At 39.5% G+C, this 18,655-nt stretch overlaps 2 protein-coding genes across 4 annotated transcripts in view; one reads left to right on the plus strand and one right to left on the minus strand.

Moving 5' to 3' along the window:
* The window catches only part of COL28A1 (collagen type XXVIII alpha 1 chain), a 181,480-nt gene that overhangs the window by 143,327 nt on the left and 19,498 nt on the right, over nt 1-18,655 (minus strand). Inside the window, exons 8-11 of the mRNA XM_055589814.1 lie at nt 16,276-16,302; nt 10,286-10,330; nt 7,717-7,761; nt 6,657-6,710 (exon numbers count right to left, since the gene is read on the minus strand). Of these exons, the coding sequence (XP_055445789.1) occupies nt 6,657-6,710; nt 7,717-7,761; nt 10,286-10,330; nt 16,276-16,302 (171 nt within the window). The remainder of the gene's footprint in view (nt 1-6,656; nt 6,711-7,716; nt 7,762-10,285; nt 10,331-16,275; nt 16,303-18,655) is intronic.
* MIOS (meiosis regulator for oocyte development) overlaps nt 1-18,655 on the plus strand; it is a 135,862-nt gene that overhangs the window by 41,291 nt on the left and 75,916 nt on the right. The gene's annotated exons all lie outside the window — the stretch shown is intronic.

Raw genomic sequence — 18,655 nt, forward strand, 5'->3', positions numbered from 1 at the left:
TGAATGTATTTGATACACTGAATTGTATGCTTGCTGCTGCTGCTGCTGCTAAGTCGCTTCAGTCGTGTCTGACTCTGTGTGACCCCATAGACGGCAGCCCACCAGCCTCCCCCTTCCCTGGGATTCTCCAGGCAAGAACACTGGAGTGGGTTGCCATTTCCTTCTCCAATGCGTGAAAGTGAAAAGTGAAAGTGAAGTCGCTCAGTCATGTCTGACTCTTAGCGACCCCATGGACTGCAGCCCACCAGGCTCCTCCAGCCATGGGATTCTCCAGGCAAGAGTACTGGAGTAGGGTGCCATTGCCTTCTCCGGAATTGTATGCTTATGAATGGTTAAAATGATAAATAGTATATATATTTTGCCATAATTAAAAAAAAAAAAAAACTCACTCTTAGAATAAACTTGATTTTCCCTGCTGCAATGTTGCTGGTAATTCAAACTTAGTTGAATTAATTAAGAATGCTGATACAATTAAAAAAAATAAAAACCTCTGACATCCTTTTGAAGACATTACAGTAACTGAATCTGTCCCACATTAGTGCCCCACCTGACTGGGCATGTGGGTTAGACTTAGCACCCTTTTATGGGAAACAAAGGCAGGATTTGGCTTCCTTGATCCATCAAAGCTTCCATCTTGGCAGCCTCGGCACACGCATGCGCACATTCACACGCACGCGCGGCACGCCTCATCTGTTGAGGAGCATATGCGTCAGATATTTGGGGAGGAAAATCATATCTTGAAGCCAGTGGCTGACACACCACATGTCCTGGCAGCCACTTGAAGTTGTCAGTATCAGTTGTCTCACATCAAATGAGTTAATATGTTCATTTAGAATCCTGGTGGGCAGATAGGCATGTGGGTCAAAGCCCTTTCTACATCAAGTATCGCTGGATTACTAACGATTCTTTCCCGGGCCCGGACAGGAATAGTATTTAGAGTCTGACATCCCTGAAGGAAAAGACAGTCACACAGTTTGGCAGCTCGGCTCTGATTATCCATTAGACAGATACTTGTCATTAAAATTGTAAAGTGATTCTTTGCTTTACACTGCTATGCACCAATCAGTCACAACTTTGTTCAAAGGTGTGAGCCTGCCAGGGGAACCAGAAGGCCCATTATTGGTTTTGGACAACTGGAAAAGCTGACATGTTTGAGTACCTTGGACTTAAAATGCGTTATTTACATGAAGCCAAAAATGTAGTCATTCTGTTATTAAGAGATCTGTGGACTTAAAAAAACATTTTCTGTTTGGTTAATTATTCTCTACTGGCAACTGTTGAGGTCTCCATGTTTCACCTGATTTCCTTCCCATCAAGTTATAAAGAATTATATCCTATTAGAAATCATCATTTTTCAGTGGTTGAAAGCAATATCATGACGTTAGGGTATTTTTAGGCCTTTGAGTTGTGTGAGAGCTGAAATAAAACTACCCAAACTTCTAGTGTAAGGAGAAAGTTTCAGCTTCTTCATAGTTGTTCATATATGTGGTATTTGAACTATTTCCAGACCATAGCTGAAATATTAGTGATGTTCAGTAGGTCAATCTACTAAAGCTACTAAGCTAACTTTAAGTCAAAACAAGTATTTAAATATTAATACTATAAAGGCAAAACTAAGAATTTTTGGTTTTGATCTTGCTGCAGGGCATGAGGGCTCCTACTTCCCTGACCAGGAATCAAACCTTCACCCCCTGCAGTGGGAGTGTAGAGTCTTAACCACTGGATCCCCCAGGGAAGTCCCAGAATGTATTTTTAAAATTACTAAATCTTCATGGGGCTTCCCTGGTGGCTCAGTGTAAAGAATCCACCTGCTAATGCAGGAGACACGGGTTCAGTCCCTAGGTTGGCAAGATCCCCTGGAGAATGAAATGGCAACCCATTCTGGTATTCTTGCCTGGGAAATCCCATGGACAGAGGAGCCTGATATCCTGCAGTCCCTGGGGTCACAAAGAGTTGGACATGACTTAACAACTAAACAACAACAACAAATCATCATTTATGATATATATACATTCTAGTGAAAATAGTGACATTATAAAAAAACATAAGATTCTAAGTTTATATATCTGAAACTGTGGGGGAAAAAACAATTAAGTTCCATGCCTGACTCAGAAGTAAGTGGAATTATAAATAAGGTATCAGGTCATTGAATGTATAAGAGGCTTTTGATGGGTTATGTCAACACTGTCCTATTTCTATATATTATCCTAATATCTTGGAAGAATGGTCAAAATTCCTGACCTTTGCACCCTTCTCTCTGATTCCTCTACAATCCCTTGTTACCGCCTTTCCCCCAATCTCTCAAACATTTCCAAAACCCTCAAAATCGACAATCTAAGTGATTCCATAGGTCCTACCTGTTTGACCTGTCTGCAGTATGGTACTGTTGACAGCTCATTCCATGTAAGACCACTTCCGCATTCTTTCATTCAACAAATGCTTATTTTCTGCTGATCTTAAACATGAGTGTAGATATCATAATTTTTTTCTCTCTCAGATATGATAGTGGTACTCCTGAACTGTTGTCTCTAGATTTCCTGCTTTGGGTTTTTTCAAAACCGTAGTGGACCTGTACACATCTGTCTAATTCCTCTTCCAGTGGTTCATATCTGAAAGACGACTGACCATGTTTAAAGGTAGAGTGCACAAAAGCTATAAAGAAACTTGATTAGTAGTCCTCCAGCTACAACGTACACACACATTCCTAGTAGCTGTGTCAAGATAACCACTCCTGTTTTAAAAACTAACCTCTTTTCATAGAGCATTTTGAAGAAAACGGGTCATTGTGTAGGGATGTTTACTGGCTTTATAATTTTAATTTCAAGAAATGTACATTTAGCTTTCATTTACTTATAAGAACATCAACTATTTAAAGAAGTATCGGTTGTGCTTGGAAACCTCAAAAAATGAGATGGAACCATGACAGAGGTAGATAAGGAGGAGTAGGCTGTCCAAGAATCATGTACAGTGGGCTGAATGCTTCATTTGCCCCCAATTCCACTAAAACCTACGTCTCACTTATTCATTAATACTAGGTCTGTTGTTTATTTTGGGTGCGTAGATGGATGTTTGATTCACCAGAGATTATTTACTCTGACCATATCCATTTACTAAACTGGACCAGACTGGCACTGCCTCTGAGTTTTTGTAACATCTCAGAAGCTAAACTGAACATAAAGTAAGAGTACTTTGAGTTTCTTACACTTGAGTACCACACAAGAAGACACTGGTGTGGGAGCTGGGGGTGGGGAGTGGGGTGGGGGGGTGGATCCCTAAAGAAAAATGTATGAACAGCCTCAAGTAGAACAATGGAAGAAGTTAAAAGAAGGGAGGCAATTCATCTATTGAAAGAAATCAATATATAATATAAATATCACAGCAGTTTTAAGTTGTTTGAGGATTAGCATGTGCTACTTTGACATGAGGGAATACATCAGGGATAATTCCTAAAGCCCTTTTGGCCCTAGCGCTGGGCTCTCATGCCAGGGTATTTCAGCAAGTCACAAGCTATTTCCTGCTCAGACCACAGGGAGCAGTCCCTCCTCCCAGAGCACAAAGAGGGTCTTCTTGGAAAGAGCAGATCTGGGTGAGATTGGAGACGAAAACATCCTTCAGAAATAACCTCAGAAGGACATCAAGAAATGGCAAAAATTACCCAGTTGTGGGCTTGGCACACCCTGCATTCTACTATGTTTATTTGTTCCAAACTAATTTTGGTTACTTGTTCTCTGTGATTTGAAAGGCCTGCCAGTCTTGAGCCATTCTTTCTAGTTATTGGAGGCCCACTCTATGACGGATGGAGTGGCTGCCTGACCCACAACAGTCCTTGGGAGGTGGCGTAGGGTTCGGAGGCCTTCAGTTTTTACAGAGAAGGAGCGCGGTGTCAGTTTGGGCCTAAGGATATGGCTTCTCAGACACTTGTGTGATGATAGTTCTAATTGATTTTAGAGACTGATGGGATGATATTCTTATGAATAACACTCTTGACCCTCGTCTCATGTCTGGGAGAGGCTGAGGTGGCCTCAAAGGCTTCATTCTGAGAAAGATCTATGTTTTGTTTCTAAGGTAACAAGGTCATTTAGGACAGAATAGGAGGTACTTTACATATGGAAACTATTAATGACAGAAATGATGTATGAAACAGGGCCAGAATCACATTTTTCTTTGATTTCACACATGCTATTTTTTCCTTTTATTCTTTGGCCACCTTTTCTGCAAAGCCTTTGATGAAGAAAACCCAACCACTGGAGCAACAGAACGGGATTGTCATTCATGAGAGAGACTATTCATAATTTCACATTCATAGACAGGCCTCATCTAGAAACTCCCATGGAATCTTTGCAAATGTTACAAGTCCAAAGGTTTCTATTTTAAGGTCTCATAAGAAACAAAATACTTGAAAACGCACATTACTGGTTTCTTTTTCCCATGAGAGTCCTCTCCTTCTTTCCTTGCATTTTCAGATGAACATTGTAACCAAGTAGATTATAACTCAACAGACTATTGTGGTGTGGTGGTTTAGTCACCAAGTCATGTCCCACTGTAGCCTGCCAGGATCCTCTGTCCATGGGATTTTTTCCAGCAAGTATACTGGAGTGGGTTGATATTTCCTTCTCCAGGGGATCTTCCCGACCCAGGGATCAAACCCAGGTCTCCTGCACTACAGGCAGATTCTTTACTGACTGAGCTACCAGGGAAGCCCCAACAGACTAGTGTTTCCAGCCATTTAATGATAATTTTACATTAAATGTCTGTACCACAATTTTTTTGGGGGGAGAAGAAATTTTTAAAAGAGAGGCTCTTGAAAAGTTGAAGTCCTCAGCTACTTTTGGAAAAATGACTCCTCTCATGGCAAGGTTGTGAAAGTCAAGAATGAAGTGTTATCATGTCAGAAAATTACAGCCTGCCTCAAAATACTTGACTCATTATATTTTCTTTCTAAGAATTAATGCCTTGTTAGAATTAAAAGCTAAATTCTGTGGCAATAAACTCATTTTAAAAGAAAACTCTAAGTAGTAATTGTATGAGACATGAAGAGACATGACCAAGCAATCACGTTCTTACATGAACTGCCATCAGCCATTTCCTGAAGTTGCATGTCCGGCTCCCAGCCCAGCATCTCCACAGATGCCCTGACTTCCAGATTTCTCATTTTCCAAAATGACAACTTTGGGCTGGTATGATTTCTAATATCCCTCGTGACTCAAAATATCTATAATTCTATCAGTATTGCAAACTTCAAATCTGATACCTGATTTTAAGCCTCTTTTTCATGAACATGTGAAAATTATCGTCTTAGGTGACCAAAGAATCCAAGAAATAAGTATGGATGTCTATATATATATATATATATTTTTTTTTTTTTTTTTTTTTTTTTCTGGCTGAAGGATTTTTACCTATGGCCAAAGCAATTTTGTAAAAAACTTCTACTCAGTATTCAAAAGAGCCATTTCTTTCCCCAGAGAGAATTAATCCTAGGCAAGGACTGGAAAAGAGAGTTTCCCCAGACGAAGCTTAAGCACACACCCGCTGAGAAGCTCATTCTGTTTTAATTTGCCAATTAAAACTGCCCTGGGAAATCATGCGTTGTCATTATCTCATTAAAAATGCTATATGTGTCCTTCCCTTACCTCTCTCTGAAAAAAGAACACTCAAGTAGCCCACCGGCTCCCCACGACTTAAATTTAAGAGCACCCTTAAAAGACTGGCTTTACCTAGGGTCCTCTGGGGTCCATCGTCTGCTCTTATTACTACCATAAATTCTATGGATCTCCAATCACTAACTCAAAATGTTTACTGGGTATCTACTGTATCTGAAATTTTCTAAGCATTGAGAAGAGTTTAAAAGGCGCTAAAATGCCTGTTTTCTGCAAATTAATGGCAACTCTCATTGGAAAATAGGATCTTATAAACTGGTCTTTTAAAGGTCCCTTCTATCTCGTCTTTTGGTTCTATCTGACTTTTATTCAACCCCACCCTGGCTGTCATGCCTGGTTATCTGTGGAATGAATTACAAGGCTGATACTGAGAGTTGAGATTGAAAGTGTTAGTCGCTCAGTCATGTCTGACTCTTTGCAACCCCATGGACTGTAGCCCACCAGGCCCCTCTGTCCATGGAGGAGTGGGTAGCCGTTCCCTTCAGTCCCAACCCAGGGATTGAACCCTGGTCTCCTACATTGCAGGCAGATTCTTTACTATCTGAGCCACAGGGTTACACTCTTTCAATTAAAAAGCTTAATTTTTGTTGATAGGAAAGTTATAAATCCCCTTTACTTATCAGTTGTATACTGAGTTCACATTACCTGTGGGCAATAGAGTGATTTCAATTGTGTTATTTATTACTACTTTTCAATTTCTAGTGAGTCATAAAATGACTAAAAGCCTGGAGTAAGATGGAAACTGCAGAAATTCTGGATAATGGCTTACATTTAATAATGCCCCTCTGAGTAATATAATAATAATAAATGAAAAACTATGACACTAGCTTCCTACATAGACGTAAACATGATTCTGTGTGTGACACCTGCAGATTATTACGTTTTCCCAAAGATTCATCCTCAAAGAATCCACGGACTCCTGCTTAATAAAAACATGTAGCCCCTTAGGTCAATAGGGGAAAGGCACTCTGCCTATCTATAACCGGCGGGGATGATTACCTTATTGCCTTGAAATCCCTTCGGGCCTGGATCCCCAGGAGGTCCAGCAATGCCCTGCTCCAGGATGAAAACCAAGAATTAGTTCTGCATACAAAAGGCCAACGAGGAGTGAATCATTCATAAGGGTCCCTAGAGATCCTGGAGTTGGAAGTCAGGACTGTCTGACTCAGAGTTAAGTGAAGGTTACACACACGGAGAAATGGGATGAGATAAAATTCCCTGTGTCAAACACACAGCTTCTAAAATAGTACCTAAAGCTGAGAGCGAACATTTATTGATGAGCTGTTCATTTTCTAAACCTGTGCTTCCAACATTATTCCTGTGCTGGACCACTTTCTGGAAAGATTTTGATTAAACAGCAGCTTTAAAAATATGTATTAATATTCATGGCATATAACTGAAAATTGGAGTGTCCAATGACCCTTTGATAATAATCAGTTACTGCCCTGCCCTGACACAATTCCAGACCAGAACAAAGAAGATGATGGTTTGAACAAGATGCCATCTAGGAAATTGCAGTAAAGGTATAATTTTCAGTAGAGTTTTTGAAATGCTGAAATTAGCACTTTACGCATACACACACTCCTCCCATTACAAGTTTAGACAAGGCAAGTCCCCAAACTGGAAAAAACTGATTCGAATCATTTTCTGGAAGAATCATTGCATGTTATTGAGCAGTGACTATGATGGAACAATACAAATGCTGTAATTTATATAAAATGCATAGCTTTCCCAGCAGCAGTGCAAACATAGGTACATTCTGTTTTCAATTGCTTTGACATTATGCTTTTATCTTCCTAGACTCTAATTTTTTTGTTGTTGTTGTTAACTTTTACTCTTTAGCTACTCACTAAGTAGACTCACCTGCTGGTAACTATCTCAAGGGAGCCTGGATTAGTTATTCAAAATATTAGAGCATCAGTTTTCAAACTTTGTTTCACACTGTAATTACCTGGGAATCTTCTGACTGAATTGGTAGAGAGTACAAGTGGGCAAAGGGATTTTAAAAGCTTCCTAGATGATTCTAATACAGACTTAGATTTGGTTTTCACTCCCTTACCTGAATTCCTCTGGGTCCCTTTGGTCCATTTGGCCCTGGGGATCCCTGTGAAATAAAATTAGTAGTAAGATACTCTAAATATCTATTTAGTTTGCAGTGATCTTAGGTGGCACAGAAGGGACTTTATTCTCAGTAGTGGCCAGTCTTCCCAGCTTATCCAAACATCAGATTCACTGTTAACAAAATGATCCTTATTAACAAGCCACCTTGGGTTCCAGCTTTTCTTTAGTAAGAAAATTCATGAAACCACAATTTTGGATTACGTCTTTGCCTATATATATTTGACATTTTGATCAGAATTTTTAAAATGTATTTCTTAAGAATTCTTAGAAAGCATTATACTTTGTGGAATACTGTATTCTTCCAACAAGGCAATATCAGTTAAATTAAGTGAGTTTCCACAATGTATACATCACTCTCTTCCCCATCTTCAGGACATGGAACTTGGCAAAACACAGTTTATACTCAATACTCTTCTAACAAAATATTTCAATATGTCTGTTAACTAGGAAACCCTTTAAAGTTTCTTTTTATAAGAGTATAACCTAGTCTCTCTTTTCTCAAATTTCTACTTTTTTTTATTACCAAAATGTAACCTATTTATAATATTTATACCATGACAATTATAGAAAAAACTAAATGGACAACAATCACACAGAGGCAACTGCTGTTAACATTTTAGGCATATTTTCATACAATATTGTTCCCAATAGATTTTTTTTCTTTAAATAATTTAATCAAAATGTAGATCCAATTTTGTGTCCTACTTATCTGGTCTTCCATTCAATCAAAAATATTTTGCTTGTCATTAAAAACTCTTAGTAAGCGGAATAATATCTAAGAATGTGAATCTATCATAATTATAATTACTCATTTCCCTAGTTTTGATGTTTAAGTTGTTTCCGATGATTTCTATTGTTAGCAATATTATAGTGAATATCTGTGTGTATAAATCTCTGTTCAACTTCCGATTTATCCCTGAGGATAATTTCCTAGAAGATGATGATTGGCAAAGAACCTGAAGCACATTTAAGGCTCTCTCTCACTTTCTTTTGTCTCTCCACATATGGAAAGATAAAGGAACGTTTCCTCCATAAAGTGTGTTCAGATTTCCATTCCCACTACCTGATTAGAGAGAATACATCTTCATTTTATAGAACCCCCATCAATACTGAGTATTATGTATTACTTTATATTTTTAATATTTATTGCTAAAATATTTTAATGTTTTAAATTTTACTTCTCTGACTGCTTATATGTTCATTTATTATCCATTTATATTTTCTGTTTTATGTTTTTTCCTGTTCTTTGTACATTTTACATGTAAACTTACATGAACCCATCATGTCAAGGACACTATATTTCTTTGAGTTTAGACATGCCTTTTTTCAGATTTTTACATCTCTGATATTGGAATACATGATACAATCAATGCCATCTTACATTTATAATTGTCAGTACTTTTCTTTCTTTCTAGCAATGAAAATAATAGGGCATTTAACAATCCCTGGCATCTTAGTCAATGAACGACTTTAAATCTTTGTCAGCCATTTTTATTTCACATAGTTTTCCCAGTTATTGTTCGACTTTCATTTCTGTTCCGTGTGTCCCTTCTTCCGTATTTTCAAGTCCATGTCCATCTCCCGTTTTCAGTTATTCTCTGGGAAGAATCCATTCATTATCACACCTTTCATTTTTCCCAGAGATAATTAATTACCAAGCCTAAATTTTTCAGATTCACCCATCCTTTAACACTACAGTAGTTTAAAAGCTTTCAGAAAGTCTCAAGCTATTTAAAGTGTTTAGTTAATAGGCCAGGGTCACTATTCTCTGCTTTTCTTCTTACCTTCTGCCTCATTTTCTCTCCTTGACTCTTCCCATAATTAAAAGATGGATACTGAAGCCCTTTATTATGTTGGTGGCATGCTGTTAACAATTAATTGTAATGAAAACTATTTACTTTCACTCTGTACTTTTTTGGATCCTTTATCATGTTTCAAATACACTCTCTATGTATTTCTGGTCCATTAAGGAACTCCTTAACATTTTAATGCTGTCTCCAGTTTACATATTTTATTCATATTTATTTTCTAATGAAGGTAAATAACTACTCAGTTATCTGTGGTTGGCTGCATTTTCAGTTTCAACCCCTTTTCTATGTCTAGTTCTTCCCTAATATTGAAAAGTAGTTCATTAACTTATTTCATAGCATTCATTCTATTTTGGAAGGTGCTTGTTCTCAGGGTTTAATTTACATCTGGAAAACTATTCCACTTTGATCCAATTGGATCTTGAACTGAGTTTGCCAGTTAAGTTACTCTTTCACCATTAACATTTAGTGGGCCTGGTCTCAAAGGTTAGGGTGCCGCAGAGGCGTGTGGGGGCTCCATTAACTAAAGTTAGGGGTGGCTTTGTTTTCTGCTTCATGTTTCACAGATGTGAAAATTGAATGGTGACGCTCTAATTCCAGTAGTGAGAGCAACATTATGATTCCCAGGATTTCCTCTTAAGGAAACTCAGCCCCAGAGAGAGCTAACAGCTGTTAGCATTTTAAAAGCATGTTCCTTACTTTGTCACCCTTTATGCCGGGTTTACCACATTCTCCACGTTCACCCTAAAAAATAAATACACAAGATAAAGAAGACGGTCATTCAGTGTTAGTATTCTTTTTATAAGAGTCCCAGCTGAATCTTATGACGTTAGCAGTCTGATGAATTAAACACAGTTTTATCCTTAATACTGTGGGTTGTTTGGGCATGAACTCTGAAAAATTTTATCCTTGAGTCATTCCTAACTTGACAGAATCAAATTAGTAATACCACCTAATGAAGCTTCACATTTTTGAGACATGGATGAAATTAAGAGGAAAGAAACCAAGGCTTAATAAGCATCTACCATATATTATATGCCCTTTGCATATATGTGATTTAATTGAATTCACATTACAGCCCAATGAGATCAGTTTTGCCATTCCATTTTTTTTCTTTTTTTGCAATTTGATCCTTAGATGTCTTTTTTTAATTGACATATAGTTGACTTGCAATATTAGATTAGTTTCAAGTGTACAAGATAGTGACTCAACATTTTTATAGATTCCACACCATCCAAAGTTATTCTAAAATATTGCCTATATTCCCTGTGCTAGATATTACATCCATGTGACTTATTTATTTTATAACTGACAGTCTGTACCTCCTAATCCCCTTCACTTTCATCTTATTTTATACCTGAGGAAACTGAAGCTCAATAAGATAACTTCACTCCATCACTGAGCTAGTAAAGAAGAGTCAAGGTCTGAAACCAGGTCTACTCAGACTCAGAGACCCTGTTCTTTCCACAACACCACATGCTCTGGCCTGAGCACCAACTTTGATCAATTAGTAACGTTTGCCTAGAAATCCATGAGGAAAAGGTTCTGACTTGACAGAGAAGGGAGCCACAATGTATGAGCAAGGTCTGCAGTGAAAGAGAGAGTCAGGGGTGGTGGCAAGCTTGCTGTGTATTTTCCATCACCTCAGCCTACGGTCCTGCCTTTCCTGGAATATTAATGGGGGAAAAATTAACATTTAAATGATGCTTTACTGTTTATTATTAGTGTTATTTTACAGACATTATCTCAGTTAATCTGACATCGATGTAAACCATTTAAATCACTGATGTAAATCTTTAATCACTTAAGAATGTAAATCATGTCTGAGGTAGATAGTATTAGCCCAGTCTCACAGAATGAAAATTTGTGATTTAAATGTAACTTGCTCAGACAGAATGAGAACTGGGGCCTCTGAATACTAATCCATTATATCAGACTTCTAAGACTTTTAATAATTAGAATTTAAAAGTAACAAAGTCAATTAGAAAAACAACTAAAGTTCGAATTTTCAAAGTGTGTTCACGTATATATTTATTTATTCTGAGCCTCCAAGCAATTCATATTTTTAAGAGAAGGCAGTTCTGTTGGGGAGGTTAAATGATTTACATCAATGTTCATGCCAGCCAATGACTCTTAATCCAGTGCCGTCACTACGAGTTTCTGTTTCTGCTGCTGTTTTATTATCTCTGTGCTGCTCTAGAGCATGCGTCCTGAACAGCTAATACACAATGACATAAGCAACTTATGCTAGCATGAACGTCACTGCCCTGCTTCCTTCATTAAGGAAATCTTGCTATGAAAAATGTCAGCTAAGCTAAACAGGACGTTTAGTGATACAGTGGAGTTATACTCTGCTGCAAGCTTCAGCTCAACACAAAATAGCAACAGTTTGCAGATTGACAGCCAACCTGCCGACCACACTTTGCTCTAAGAAGGGAAATGATAATTGTGACCACCAATTATGGATGCAGAGTGTGTGCCAAAATGTCTTGATGTTATTGCTAATCCCCACAACAGCCTTGCATGGCATATATGTCTCCATTCATCACAAGGAAAATGAGGCTCAAACAGATTAAGCAGCTTGTTGATGACCACAGTCTTGAGTCTGTTAGACACCCAAGTCCGTGTTCTTCCTCAACCACCCAGAGCTGCACAGGGCATGCTGCCACCGTCTGCAAGTTACTCTTCACTAACCTGACACCTCTGCCTGGGGTCCTGCCTGGTATATTGCTGGCATCTGCAGCAGGCAAGAGGGAGGTACAATTTTTAGATCCAACTATGCCTCTATTCAGAAGCAATCTGTCCTCTCTCCCCATCATATTGTGAGTCAGCCCGACCCAGGAAAAACTGAGCTTTCCCTGAACACAAGCTGAACATTTATTTCTCAATGCAAATGGAAAATCACTCTTGAAGAATCAATTAGAAAGCACTTAGTTTATTGTTGTGGAGTAAAATGAGTGGAAATAAATATGAGTGGAAATAAAATGAGCCAACCACCAAAATATAAAACAGAAAAGTACTGTAAATATGCTCAAAATTCTTTTGGCTAAAACTCACTTTCCATTTGTCCAGACAGATTTGTTAGCTATAGGGTCCTGAGAGGCAGCATTGGTTTGGGGGTCTATTCCCATCAATGAAAATGTTGTACTCATGTTATTTACCTCTGCAAAGGCATTTTCTCCTTTGGTGGGCTCAGTAATCCCTGTGGAATGGTCACAGTTACAAAGTTCCTGAGAGCAAGCACTTCAGAAAACTCTGAACAGATTAGCTCTGTTCCCAGCCTCCAATTTCTGATGCCACTTCTCCTGGTGAAATTCTGGCTTGAATGTGGATAGTTCAGGGTCCTTTTGCTCTGACATCTTGTGTTTTCCAAACAAGGGCCCCTCCAGTAAACATTATTCTCCAGAAGTTTAAGTGAATCTTTTAAATATATATATATATATACACACACACACATATATATATACAGAGAGTTTCCTGGTGTTGATAATTAACATATTGTTTAAATCAAGATGGCACCATGGAGAATTTTCTTCGGCTCTATATATTTAGGACAACTTAGTTAGTGTTGCTCACTCAGTCATGTCTGACTCTTTCTGACCCCATGAACTGTAACCTGCCAGATTCCTCTGTCCATGGGATTCTCCAGGCGTGAATACTGGAGTGGGTTGCCAGTTCCTATTCCAGGGGATCTTCCCAACCCAGATATCCAACCCACATTTCTTGCACCTCCTGCATTGGCAGACAGGTTCTTTACCATCTGAGCCACCAGGGAAGTCCATTTGGCACAATTATTTACAGTCATGAAACTTTCTTAACTTTCCCATACTTTCATTTGTTCCCTGTCTCTTTATAATAGAACCATATATTTATAGACCAGCTAATAATTTACAGTACATTTTCACATCCATTATTCTATTTCACTTTCCAATCACCCTGTAAATTGTTTGTTAGTTGTAAGCCATGCCTGACTCTTTTGAGACCCCATGGACTGTAGCCTACCAGACTCTTCTGTCCATGGGATTTCCCAGGCAATAATAGTGGAGCAGGTTGCCATGTCCTTCTCCAGGGGATCTTCCTGACCCAGGAATTGAACCCACATCCCCTGCATGGGCAGGTGGATTTTTTTTTTACCACTGAGCCACCGAGAAAGCCTGATAAATTAAGGAGGCCTGCATTGATCCAGTTCTATACAGATGAAAAAACAGGCATTCTAAGATATTGAGTTGTTCATGTTCTTATGGCCAAGTACAGAATCATGGCATTTCTTACACTCTTCCCCTTTAAGGCCTAACATTTGCAGTTTAGGAATATATTTATTTGCTCGTATGTAGGTTTAACTCTAATGTTTACAAGGGCCCTGGGGCAAGAGGGCAAGCAGAGGCCCACACACCATGTATCTAAGCAGCTGAAAGTTACACGTCAAGCTAATAAACTAGTACTGTTCTAACTTTCTTTCTTGGCAAATGAACCTACAAAAGGAGTAAAAAGTTAAAGGAGTTTTGGAATTCCTCAGAGGTCCAGGTGGGAGACCTTTGCCCACGACCTACAGCCCAGCTCCCACTTCACTTCCCATCTCCAGCCCCTTCCACAGCAAAAGAAGCTTTGCGTGTGTGTCTGTGAAGGTGCCCTAAGCAGCATAACAAAGCCCCCTCCATGGGCCCTCCTGTCCCAGCAAAGCTTCCATTTGGTTTCCCTCAGGGCTAGGAAGACGATGGACATGGGGAATAGGTTTGTGTGAGCCTTTGAAGTGGGCTCAGGCCATTTGGCAGGGTCTTCTAGGGTGTTAGTTACCCAGAGTATGATCCAGGAGGAGGGGGCATGGGCCTCTCACCCTGCAGACTCCTGGCTCCGTCACTAGTGAGGAGGTTGGAGGGGACCCAGAACAGGACCCTGTAACGCAGGCCTTGGACTTCTCTGGTGACTCAGATGGTAAAGAATCTGCCTGCAATGTGGGCATCCAGGTTTGATCCTTGGATCAGCAAGATCCCCTGGCTACCCACTCTAGTATCCTTGCCTGGAGAATTCCTTGGACAAAGGAGCCTGGTGGGCTGTAGTCATGGGGTCGCAGAGAGTCAGACACGACTGAGCGACTAACACTTTCACTGCCCAGGTCTGAGGGTTTTAAGACAGAATGAATGATAGCGACATGTTCTGATTTTAAATAGCTTATCTGACAAGGTGAGCATATAATAATAGCAGCATAAACTTAGGAATGAACAACTGCTGCTGCTGCTAAGTCACTTCAGTCGTGTCTGACTCTGTGCGACCCCATAAATGGCAGCCCACCAGGCTCCCAAATCCCTGGGATTCTCCAGGCAAGAACACTGGAGTGGGTTGCCATTTCCTTCTCCAATGCATGAAAGTGAAAAGTGAAAGTGAAGTCGCTCAGTGGTGTCCGACTCTGTGTGACCCCATAGATGGCAGCCCACCAGGCTCCTCCGTCCATGGGATTTTCCATGCAAGAGTACTGGAGTGGGGTGCCATTGCCTTCTCCAATGAACAACTGAACACTCTCAAAGATTCCTGAACTCCAGTCTAACACATTCATTTCTTTTAAATCAGTTTGATGTCATAATTAGGAGATCCAACCAGTCTATTCTGAAGGAGATCAGCCCTGGGATTTCTTTGGAAGGAATGATGCTAAAGCTGAAACTCCAGTACTTTGGCCACCTCATGCGAAGAATTGACTCATTGGAAAAGACTGATGCTGGGAGGGATTGGGGGCAGGAAGAGAAGGGGATGACAGAGGATGAGATGGCTGGATGGCATCACTGACTCGATGGACAAGAGTTTGGGTGAACTCTGGGAGTTGGTGATGGACAGGGAGGCCTGGCGTGCTGCGATTCATGGGGTCGCAAAGAGTCGGACATGACTGAGTGACTGAATTGAACTGAACTGAACTGATGTCATAATTTGTAATTTCCAAATAATCATAAAATAATCTAACAACTCATAACCTTTATCAAATTCACTCCTCCTGCAGGCTCTACCTAGATGATTGACTAAATGAAATAAGTAGCTCTTTACTGCTTAAGCAGGATGATCCATCCTCTTTCCCCCAGTAGACGGTCTTATGTCTACGTTTCATAAGGAGCTAAGTGCCAAGGGACCAGCCTAATTGTAGTATTGCTGTATCCTGTTGTACATAGAAACTTTTGGGCTGGATACTTGTGATGCATGGCTGTAAAAGCCAGGATTCTCTATTGAAAACAATTCATATTTACAGGGCTAAGAGAGACTGGATTCTGATCTCAGGAATCTTGGGCCACCTTCCATTCTTTATAGCATATACCCATATCTTAAGTTCTATTATTATTTTATGTTAACAGAGTTAAAAATGTAACTAGGAATTTGAGAATCCAGACTTCCAAAAATAAGGGAAAATAACTTTTATTAAGTATAGAAATGGGCTTCCCTAGTAGCACAGACAATAAAGTATCTGCCTGCAATACAGGAGTCCTGGGTTCAATGCCTGGGTTGGGAAGATCCCCTGGAGAAGGAAATGGCAACTCATTCCAGTATTCTTGCCTGGAGAATCCCATGAACAGAGGAGCCTGGTGGGCTACAGTTCATGGGGTCGCAAAGAGTCCAACACAACTAAGCAACTAACACACATACACGAATATATAAATACAGTTATGTTTCTGTTTTTCTTTATGAAATTTTATTTGTTGTTACCAACTTACCTTCTCACCCTTGTACCCAGGGATTCCCTAATTAAAAAAGAAAGTAGAATATGATATTAAAAGGCATAGTTGGAGGAAGTATCTGATATTTTTCATTTATAAAGTATAACAAAGCACATTTGTACAGTCTTGGAAAGTAAGACCAGGTAAAGATAAATAAGCTCGTTCACTTATCTTTGCTCTTAGGGAATGTGCATATAGTAGAGGGAAGAGAAGAACCTATGTTTCCTTTTATTATAGTCTATTCTTAGGTCCACATATTTTTTTCAAACCCAATTTCTTACCCTTTCGCCCAGAGCTAAAGGAGAGACTATACACTGAAACTCACTGTAGCAGTGACAACCTGTAACAGCCCTTTCAAAATTGTTATATTGACTTTTGAACTATGAACTCTCACAGCTGAGGATGTTCCATGGAGACTGTTAGAAAATTTGGCTTTGGAAACGAGCTGAGATAATGACCTTTAAAATCCCTGTAAATATTTATATCCATTCAGGTCCTCCTTTCAAATTCGGTCTCAAATATAGAACATCAGGGAAATGAATGGTTCCTTTGTCAACCCTGGTGAGACAGTGGCCTTTAAGTTACTATATTTTATCCCGTGCTAAATAAGGGGCCAGCGATTCTGCAGCTCTTGTGTGTCACTCTTGGGAACCCTGCACAGCCTTCTGCATTGTGTCACTGCCCACAGTCCTTTAAGTAACACGACGCTGAATTTTAACCTGATTGGGAAATTACCAGCTTTAAGCAACACCAAGTCTTTAATTGGATCAAGTGTCTTTTTCACACAACTATAGTTTCCAAGTATAAAAATAGAATTGTAAGGCATATTTTTAAGTGAGCTGGAGAAACCAGTGGAATAAACAAGATGTAAGTGTAGTTACATGCACGTCAGAGTACAAAATTTTGTTGTGTAGGACTTTTTTACAAAAGATAAAAAGGAAAACTTTAGGAAACAAATAACACTTCTCTCCAAATGTGCAGTCACTGAGAAATTGAAGAGTAAAACTAGTAAAAAGAAGGAAATGTTATGGTACAATTTAATCCATGTTGGAAACGCTTATTCACGTAAATGGTTTAAGGTGTAGTATAGTGCTTAAAGTTAAAGGCCACAGTTAAACTGGTGTTCTTTATAAAAACAATTCATGTTTGCAGCACTAAAAAATGGCTGGACTTCCCATCTCAGGAATCTTGAGTGATCTGCATCCCTTCTAACCCACCATCATATTTAAAATCCTGTCATCATTTTATGTTCAGAGAGGTGAGATTGTATTTAGGAAGGAGCCAGTACACTTTACAAAAATAAAGGAATATTATTTTTTATAGTATAATCTTTTTCCTGTTTTATTTTCTTGTTTTTTTATTTTTGTTTTTGTTTTTGTTTTTATTTTTAAACCTGAAACACTGTATTAGTTTTGCCAAACATCAAAACAAATCCGCCACAGATTGTTTGTTTTCTTTTTAGTTTTTTCCCTGAAATCTCTGGTTTTACTTGCTAGTTTTAAAATACTCAAATTTAAGACAGTCAACACTCTGCTCATTGGTCTCTGCAAAATTTGTTTCTGACTTTCCTATTTCTATTAATGGTACCATCATATTTCAAATCAGACAGAAATCAAAAGTTTATTATCATCTTTTCTCTCTACTTGCCCCTTCCATGCTTTTAATCCAACCAATTAAAATTCTCCAACAGCTTCCAGGACACTTAGTTTCATACAGAGCTTATTGTTTTTTGGTAATTACACCTATGTGTATAATCAATGTTGTTTTGTTTTTTCTGGCCACACCATAGGAACTTTTCTTGGCCAGGGATCGAACCCATGCCTCATGCAATGGAAGCACAGAGTCTCCACCCCTGGACCTTCAGGTGGGCCCCAGGGCCCTTAGTTACAAATCAAGGCCCATGTGATCCAGCCCCTGCCTACCTCACAGCCTCATCTCCTACCCTGACTCTCCCTCAAGCTCTGGCTCTCTTGCCATTTCCTGGGCCCCCCAAGCTTCTTCTGCCTCAGTGCCTTTGTACCTACTGCTCTTTCTGCCTAGGAACCCACGTGACCTTGTTTTGTATTTTCATCACCAACCCGACAGACATGAGTTTGAGCACGCCCTGGGAGCTGGTGATGGACAGGGAGGCCTGGTGTGCCGCAGTCCATGTGGTCACAAAGAGTCTGACGTGACTAAGTGACTGAACTGAACCTTCTCACTGACTGGAATTCTTATTCACTGATTCACCTATTGATCGCCTCCTGCTGCGTGAACACTTCATGAAGCATGATCTCTCTACCTTGCTCACCTCCATTTCCCCCTCACCCAGTATAGGGCCCAGCACATAGCAAGCGCTCAGTAAATCTTGCTGAGCTGCTGAGCTAGAGTTAGTCAC

Source organism: Bubalus kerabau, chromosome 8, assembly GCF_029407905.1.
Source record: "Bubalus kerabau isolate K-KA32 ecotype Philippines breed swamp buffalo chromosome 8, PCC_UOA_SB_1v2, whole genome shotgun sequence".
Taxonomy (NCBI): domain Eukaryota; kingdom Metazoa; phylum Chordata; class Mammalia; order Artiodactyla; family Bovidae; genus Bubalus; species Bubalus kerabau.